Below are 9,387 nucleotides of genomic sequence, written 5' to 3' on the forward strand. Positions count from 1 at the left end.
TCGAGCTTACGCTGAGCTTCCGTGGAACAATGCAAGAGGCCGCGGACGGTGAGGTCCGAGTGGGAATGGGGCGGTGAATTAAAGTGACAGGCGACCGGAAGCTCGGGGTCACCCTTACGGACTGAACGGAGGTGTTCCGCAAAGCGGTCGCCCAATCTGCGTTTGGTCTCTATTGTATGGGCTTCACTCTTAAAGGGACACACACACACACATCATCGATTGTATGGGCTTCACTCTTAAAGGGACACACACACATCATCTATTGTATGGGCTTCACTCTTAAAGGGACACACACACATCATCTATTGTATGGGCTCCACTCTTAAAGGGACACACACACACATCATCTATTGTATGGGCTTCACTCTTAAAGGGACACACACACACATCATCTATTGTATGGGCTTCACTCTTAAAGGGACACACACACATCATCTATTGTATGGCTTCACTCTTAAAGGGACACACACACATCATCTATTGTATGGCTTCACTCTTAAAGGGACACACACACACATCATCTATTGTATGGGCTTCACTCTTAAAGGGACACCCACACACATCATCTATTGTATGGGCTTCACTCTTAAAGGGACACACACATCATCTATGGGCGTCACTCTTAAAGGGACACACACACTCGTCATCTATTGTATGGGCTTCACTCTTAAAGGGACACACACAAACCCTCTGTTGCAACAGCAAAATACTGCAGATGCTGGAAATCTGAAATAACAACAGAAAATGCTGGAAACACTCAGCAGGCCAGGCAGCATCTGTGGAGAGAGAATTGTTTTCACTCTTAAACGGACAGAGCCTCACACACACACCCTCTATTGAATGGGCTTCACTCTTAAAGGGTCAGATCCTCTCACACACCTTCTGTTGAATGGGCTTCTCTCTTAAAGGGACAGATCCTCACACACACACACATACTCTCTATTGAATGGGCTTCACTCTTAAAGGGACAGATCTTCACACACACACCCTCTATTGAATGGGCTTCACTCTTAAAGGGACAGATCGTCACACACACCCTCTGTTCAATGGGCTTCACTCTTAAAGGGACAGATCCTCACACACACACCCTCTATTGAATGGGCTTCACTCTTAAAGGGACAGATCCTCTCACACACACACCCTCTATTGAATGGGCTTCACTCTTAAAGGGACAGATCCTCACACACACACCTTCTGTTGAATGGGCTTCACTCTTAAAGGGACAGATCCTCACACACACACACACACCCTCTATTGAATGGGCTTCACTCTTAAAGGGACAGATCCTCACACACACACACACACACGCACCCTCTATTGAGTGAGTTTCACTCTTAAAGGGACAGATCCTCACAGATCCCCTTCTGTTGAATGGGCTTCACTCTTAAAGGGACAGATCCTCACACACACACACCCTCTATAAAAGGGTTTCACTCTTAAAGGGACAGATCCTCATACACACACACCCCTCTATTGAATGGACTTCACTCTTAAAGGAAAGATCCTCATACACACACACACACGCACACAGCCTATATTGAATGGGATTCACTCTTAAAGGGACAGATCCTCACACATCCCCTTCTATCGAATGGGTTTCACTCTTAAAGGGACAGATCCTCACACACACACACACACACACACACACACACACCCTCTAGTGAATGGGCTTCACTTTTAAAGGGACAGATCCTCACACACACACACACACACACACACACACACACACACACACACACACCCTCTATTGAATGGACTTCACTCTTAAAGGGACAGATCCTCATTCCCTCTATCGAATGGGCTTCACGCTTAAAGGGACAGATCCTCACACACCACTCTATTGAATGGGCTTCACTCTTAAAGGGAACGATCCTCACCCCCTCCAACAAAGGCAAAACACTGCGGATGCTGGAAATCTGAAATTAAAAACAGAAATTGCCAGAAACACTCAGCAGGTCAGGCAGCATCTGTGGAGAGAGAAACAGAGTTAACGTTTCAGGTCGATGACCCTTCGTCAGAACATTGCAATCATACATTGCTTGATGACAGCATTCACAAACATCCCAAAGTGCTTCACAAGCAATTGCTTCAACGCGCACAACTGTGGTCCTGGTACAGCCCCGTGGGCTGAGCTTGGGACATGCTGAGTCTGTACGGCACAACTATTCATTGCCTTGAACATTAAAGGAACCCCTGTTTTAAAAAATATATATAGCTAAATGGATTAAACTTATATGCTGATGTATTCAGCTGAGATAAATCAATGCCCATCGAGGTACAAAAAGACTTCCATTTATATAGCATGGTAGCGCTCTCGCCTCTGAGTCAGAAGGTTGTGGGTTCAAGTCCCACTCCAGAGACTTGAGCACAAAATCTAGGCTGACACTCCCAGTGCAGTACTGAGGGAGCGCCGCACTGTCGGAGGGGCGGTACTGAGGGAGCGCCGCACTGTCGGGGGGGCGGTACTGAGGGAGCGCTGCACTGTCGGGGGGGCGGTACTGAGGGAGCGCCGCACTGTCGGAGGGGCGGTACTGAGGGAGCGCTGCACTGTCGCAGGGGCAGTACTGAGGGAACACTGCACTGTCGGAGTGGCGGTACTGAGGGAGCGCAGCACTGTTGGAGGGGCAGTACTGAGGGAGCGCTGCACTGTTGGAGGGACGGTACTGAGGGAGCGCAGCACTGTTGGAGGGGCGGTACTGAGGGAGCGCCGCACTGTCGGAGGGGTGGTACTGAGGGAGCGCGGCACTGTCGGAGGCGCCGTCTTTCGGATAAGACTCAGGTGGATGTAAAAGATCCCACGGCCACTATTGGAAGAAGAGCAGGGGGAGTTCTCCCCGGTGTCCTGGGGCCAATATTTATCCCTCAATCAACATCACTAAAACAGATTATCCGGTCATTATCACATTACTGTTTGTGGGAGCTTGCTGTGCGCAAATTGGCTGCCGCGTTTCCCACATTACAACAGTGACCACACTTCAAAAAGTACTTCATTGGCTGTAAAGCGCTTTGAGACGTCCTGAGGTGGTGAAAGGCGCTGGAGAAATGCAGATCTTTCTTTTATTGGATACAGGAAGCTCACTCGGGGGAAGAGAATGACAGAAAAATGAAAACATATTTATAATGAAAGATCTCAACTGCAAAAAAAAAATCAACTGAGGAGGGATGGAGGAAAAAGTAAAACACGGATTTCAAAAGAAGACGTCTCCATGAACAAGTACATTTTACACAACTTAACCTACATTACACTTTAAAAAATAAGTACTTCATTGATTGTAAAGCGCTTTGGGACATCCTGAGGTTGTGAAAGGTGCTGTATGAAAGAAAGAAAGAATGAAGACTTGCATTTATATAGCACATTTATTGTCCATCCCTAATTGCCCTTGAGAAGGTGGTGGTGAGCCGCCTTCTTGAACTGCTGCAGTCAGTGTGGTGACAAAATAAAGAAATATGTTGCACCACTTTCCCACCCGATCCCTTTGAGTCCAAAAATCTATCGATCTCCGTCTTGGATATACTCAAAGACTGAGAATCCACAGCCCTCTGGGGCAGAGAATTCCAAAGAATTCCCTCTGAGTGAAGAAATTCCTCCTCATCTCAGTCCTCAATGGCCGACCCCTTATCCTGAGACTGTGACCCCTGGTTCTAGACTCTCCAGCCAGGGGAAACAAGCTCTCAGCATCTCAGTTTGGAAAGGGATGTTCTGAAACTGGTGATAAATCCTCAATGAGGGCGTGCTGCTATCAGCAGCCTGTGATAGATGCAGATTAGTAGCAAGGTGGATTAAACTTTATGCATTTAATCCACATTAAACAGGAACGATTCCCAGCTTAAAGAACCTTAGCCACTCAGATAGGCTTAAGGAGCTGGGACTAATGATTCTAAAGCAGTGTAGACTTAGAGGCGACCTGATCGAGGTTTATTAAATAATGAAAGAGCTGGATTAGGTCCCTATTGACAGATTATTTCACTTTGACAGATGGGGAGAGGACCGGGGAAATGAGTTTAAACTACGTAAGAAAGCTCTTGCATTTTTTCCAGCGCCTTTCACCACCTCGGGACGTCTCAAAGCACTTTACAGCCAATGAAGTACTTTTTGAAGTGCGGTCACTGTTGTAATGTGCGAAACGCGGCAGCCAATTTGCGCACAGCAAGCTCCCCCAAACAGCAATGAGATAATAGAAACATAGAAGATAGGAGCAGGAGTAGGCCATTCGGCCCCTCGAGCCTGCTCCGCCATTCAATGAGATCATGGCTGATCATTCAAATTCAGTACCCTGTCCCTGCCTTCTCCCCCATCCCTTGATCCCTTTAGCCTTAAGAAATATATCTAACTCCTTCTTGAATATATTTAATGAATTGGCCTCCACAGCCTTCTGTGGTAGAGAATTCTACAGGTTCACCACTCTCTGGGTGAAGAAATTCCTCCTCATCTCTGTCCTAAATGGCTTCCCCCTTATCCTTAGACTGTGACCCCTGGTTCTGGACTCCCCGGCCATCGGGAACATCCTTCCCGCATCTAGTCTGTCTAGTCCTGTTAGAATTTTATAAGTTTCAATGAGATCCCCTCTCATTCTTCTAAACCCCAGCGAGTATAAGCCCAATCGACCCAATCTCTCCTCATACGTCATTCCTGCCATCCCAGGTATGACTCAGATAATCTGTTATTTAGTGATGTTGGCTGAGGGATAAATATTGGGCCCCCAGGACACCGGGGAGAGCTCCACCCTCACCCTCTGCAAAACGCAATTTAATTATTTTCTTTTTTTGTTGTTGTTCAGCCTGCGGGCGGAACGAATCTCCGGGTGAGCCGATGAGAGCGGGAGCTGGCCGGAGCGTTTATGGCGGCGCGCGCCCCTGCAGACTGTGCCATTGGGAAAAGAGGGGTGGCGGGAGCCACAATAAACCTGTCAAGCTGGGGTTTGGGGAGGGGAGGGGGCGGTGATTGGCCATATTTGGGATGAAACAGTTATAAGAGGGTTTTTTTTGCACCGAGTGGGGGTTGAACTCTGCCGCTGTGGGTGTTTGTGATTGAGCACTGGCCGCGGACACCCCTCCCAGGGGCTGAAGTGGTGCGGCCCCCCTGACCAAGATGGCGCCGGCGCTGCTGCTGCTGCTCAGCGGCAAGAGGAAGGCGGGCAAAGATTTCATCGCCGACTCGCTGCATAGCCGGTCAGTGGCCCGTCAAATAAACACCCTCTCCTCTGGCGACCGACTGTCCACCCTGGGTTTGTATGGGCCTCACCCCGGGAAACAAAAAACCTGCGATATTCGACTGTGGGGGGGCATCACACTATTTCCTGGTCTCTTTTTTTGTGGCTGACTTCTTCCGCCCCACACCAATTTCCCGCCCTCTGGGTTTTGTATGGGTCTCAACCCCGCCTCTCCCCTGTAGAAACTGTGTTTTGGTTGGTTGGGGGATATTCGACTGTTGGGGGCATCACACTATCTCCTGGTCTCTTTTTTGTGGCTGACTTCTTTGCTACGTCACCAACCAATTTCCCGCCCTCTGGGTTTTGTATGGGTCTCAACCCCGCCTCTTCCCTGCAGACTGTGTTTGGGTTGGTTGGTTGGGCGATATTCGACTGTTGGGGGCATCACCCCATCTTCTGGTCTCTTTTTGTGACCGACTTTCCTCGCCCTCTAGGTTCTTTTATGGGCCTTACCACCACAACCACTCCACCCCACCCCCCTCTCCACCCGTCCTGCGGACTGTGTGGAGGGAAAATGGGGGATATTCGACTGTGGAGGGCATCACACCATCTCCTGGCCTCTTTCCCCCAGCCCCGCTGTCGGCAGGTCTCTTTTTGTGACCGACTTTCCTGCCCTCTGGGCCTTGTATGGGCGTCACCCCCCCTCCCCCCCACCGTGGACTGTGGGTAAAGGGGATATTCGACTGTGTGGGTGGCATCTCACAATTTCGTGGTCTCCCTTTTTGACCGACTCTCCTTCCCCCCCCCCCCCCCCCCATAAGACGTTTCCATGGGCCTCCCCCCACCCCCTTCTCTGCCACTACACGCCGACTGTGGGAGGGGAAAAAGGAAGGTGATATTTGACCTTGGGTGGCATCACGCTATCTCCTGACTCTTGGCCTCAGCCGCTCCCCCCACCCCCCCCCCCCCCGGCCCCACGCGTCTCTTTTTGTGACCGACATTCCCCCTCTGGGTTTTGTATGGGCGTCACGTCACCCCCCACCCGCGGACTGTGTGGGTAAAGGGGATATTCGACTGGTGGGCATCACACCATCTCCTGGTCTCTTTTTGTGACTGAGTTTCCCCCCACCCCCCCTTCTCAGTGGCTGCGCTCTTGCTTTCCATGGGCGCCGCGCCCCTCCCTGCCGCTTCACGCGGATTGTGGGAAAAAAGGGATACTCGACCGTGGGGGGGCATCACGCTAACTCCCGGCCTCGGCCGCCACCCGTGCATCTTTTTGTCACCGACTTTCTATTAAATGTCTTTTGTAACTGACTTTCCCCTCGGGGGCTGCATTGGGTGCCGGCGGGCATCCCATCAACCAGGAATTTCTAAAATGCCCTTTTAAATAATCATAATACTGTATTAAAAAAATGAATCCCTTCTTTCCTCTCATCGGGATACTGTTTCCGTGGGCGTCGGCCTTACCGGACTGTGGGAGGTGGTGATATTCGACTGTGGCGTGCGTCACACAAACCCCTGACCCCGGCCTCAGCCACCGCCACCCGCACGCTCTTTCCATTAGGATTCGCTGGATCTTGATCGGGAGCGGGAACCCCCGGCTGTTTTCCAACCTTACTGTGAGCAGTTCTGGGCACCACACCGTAGGAAGGATATATTGGCCTCGGAGGGAGTGCAGCGTAGGTTTACCAGAATGATACCCGGACTCCAAGGGTTAAGTTACGAGGAAAGATTACACAAACTAGGGTTGCATTCCCTGGAATTTAGAAGGTTAAGGGGTGATTTGATCGAAGTTTTGAAGATATTAAGTGGAACAGATAGAGAGAAACTATTTCTGCTGGTTGGGGAGTCCAGGGCTAGGGGGCAGAGCCTCAAAACTAGAGCCAGACCTTTCAGGAGTGAAATTAGGAAACACTTCTACACACACAGGGTGGTAGAAGTTTGGAACTCTCTTCCGCAAACGGCAATTGATGCCGGGTCAATTGTTCATTTTAAATCTGAGATTGATAGCTTTTAGTTAACCAAAGGTATTAAGGGATGTGGGGCAAAGGCGGGTGGATGGAGTTAAATCGCAGATCAGCCGTGATCTCTTTGAATGGCGGAACTGGCTCGAGGGGCCGAATGGCCTCCTCCTGTTCCTATTTACCCGCTGACCCTCTGGGAGAGTGGTTCTGGTTTGTTGGCAGTGATAACGGGTGCGTGACTTTTTCTTGTGTGTTTTTTTTTGGAGGTTGGGAGTTGAAAACTGTGCCATCCTGAGACTGTCGGCGCCCATTAAGGAGCACTACGCCAAGGTACGCTCGCAGGGGCTCAGCCCACCACACGGTGCATGCTTCTTCACTCACCTGTCTCGACTCTTCCTCGTTCTCTCAACCGTCCTGCTGCCCTGCTCCGATTCGACCCCTTCCTCCCCTCTGCCCCTGTTAAAAGCAGCTTCATACCACGTTAAAACCCTCGAGCACCAACCCACAGGGCAGCACATTTAACATCTCCCTATTCCATCGATCCTACTGTGCCCTTGAGCATTGTGTGCAGTTTTGGTCGCCTTATCTGAGGGAGGATGTTCTTGCCATGGAGGGAGTGCAGCGAAGATTCACCAGACTAATACTTGGGATGGCAGGAATGACATACGAGGAGAGATTGGGACGATTGGGCTTATACTCGCTGGAGTTTAGAAGAATGAGAGGGGATCTCATTGAAACTTATAAAATTCTAACAGGACTAGACAGACTAGATGCAGGAAGGATGTTCTCGATGGTCGGGGAGTCCAGAACCAGGGGTCACAGTCTAAGGATAAGGGGTAAGCCATTTAGGACAGAGATGAGGAGGAATTTCTTCACCCAGAGAGTGGTGAACCTGTGGAATTCTCTACCACACAAAGCAGTGGAGGCCAATTCATTAAATATATTCAGGAAGGAGTTGGATATATTTCTTAAGGCTAAAGGGATCAAGGGATATGGGGAGAAGGCAGGGACAGGGTACTGAATTTGGACGATCAGCCATGATCTCATTAAATGGTGGAGCAGGCTCGAGGGGCCGAATGGCCGACTCCTGCTCCTATCTTCTATGTTTCTATGCCGTGCTCCTCTGAATTTTTCTATCTTAGAATAGTACAGCACAGAAGGAGGCCCTTTGGCCCATCGAGTCCGCGCCGGCTCTTTCCCCATATTCCTGCAATTTTTTTTCTCCTTCAAGTATTTATCCAATTCCCTTATGGAGGCTGCTTATGAATCTGTTTCCACCGCCCTATCAGGCAACGCGTTCCAAATCCTAACCACCCGCTGCGTAAAAAAAGTCTTTCCTCCTCTCCCTTCTGGTTCTTTTGCCAATTGCCTCAAATCTGTCTCCTCTGGTTACTGACCCTCCTGCCACTGGAAACAGTTTCTCTTTAGTACTGCCCCTCCGACAGTGCGGCGCTCCCTCAGTACTGCCCCTCCGACAGTGCGGCGCTCCCTCAGTACTGCCCCTCCGACAGTGCGGCGCTCCCTCAGTACTGCCCCTCCGACAGTGCAGCGCTCCCTCAGTACTGCCCCTCCGACAGTGCGGCGCTCCCTCAGTACCGCCCCTCCGACAGTGCGGCGCTCCCTCGGTACCGCCCCTCCGACAGTGCGGCGCTCCCTCGGTACCGCCCCTCCGACAGTGCGGCGCTCCCCTCGGTACCGCCCCTCCGACAGTGCGGCGCTCCCTCGGTGCCGCCCCTCCGACAGTGCGGCGCTCCCTCGGTGCCGCCCCTCCGACAGTGCGGCGCTCCCTCGGTGCCGCCCCTCCGACAGTGCGGCGCTCCCTCGGTGCCGCCCCTCCGACAGTGCGGCGCTCCCTCGGTGCCGCCCCTCCGACAGTGCGGCGCTCCCTCGGTGCCGCCCCTCCGACAGTGCGGCGCTCCCTCGGTGCCGCCCCTCCGACAGTGCGGCGCTCCCTCGGTGCCGCCCCTCCGACAGTGCGGCGCTCCCTCGGTGCCGCCCCTCCGACAGTGCGGCGCTCCCTCGGTGCCGCCCCTCCGACAGTGCGGCGCTCCCTCGGTGCCGCCCCTCCGACAGTGCGGCGCTCCCTCGGTGCCGCCCCTCCGACAGTGCGGCGCTCCCTCGGTGCCGCCCCTCCGACAGTGCGGCGCTCCCTCAGCACTGCACTGGAAACGTTGGCCTGGATTTTGTGCTCAAGTCTCTGGAGTGGGACCGAACCCACGACTTTCTGACTCAGGCAAGAGAGAGAGAAATCCACTTGGACAACGCTGCAATTT

General features: G+C 52.0%; 1 protein-coding gene across 1 annotated transcript in view; it reads left to right on the top strand.

Annotated features, from left to right (window-relative positions):
- Positions 1-5,038: 5,038 nt before the first annotated feature.
- Positions 5,039-9,387, top strand: part of pmvk (phosphomevalonate kinase) — a 27,717-nt gene continuing 23,368 nt past the window's right edge. Inside the window, exons 1-2 of the mRNA XM_085978500.1 lie at positions 5,039-5,169; positions 7,381-7,444. Of these exons, the coding sequence (XP_085834626.1) occupies positions 5,090-5,169; positions 7,381-7,444 (144 nt within the window). The 5' untranslated portion in view covers positions 5,039-5,089. The remainder of the gene's footprint in view (positions 5,170-7,380; positions 7,445-9,387) is intronic.

This window comes from Somniosus microcephalus, unplaced genomic scaffold, assembly GCF_052327205.1.
Source record: "Somniosus microcephalus isolate GS21.2 unplaced genomic scaffold, FLI_Smic_1.0 unresolved_chr7, whole genome shotgun sequence".
Taxonomy (NCBI): Eukaryota; Metazoa; Chordata; class Chondrichthyes; order Squaliformes; family Somniosidae; genus Somniosus; species Somniosus microcephalus.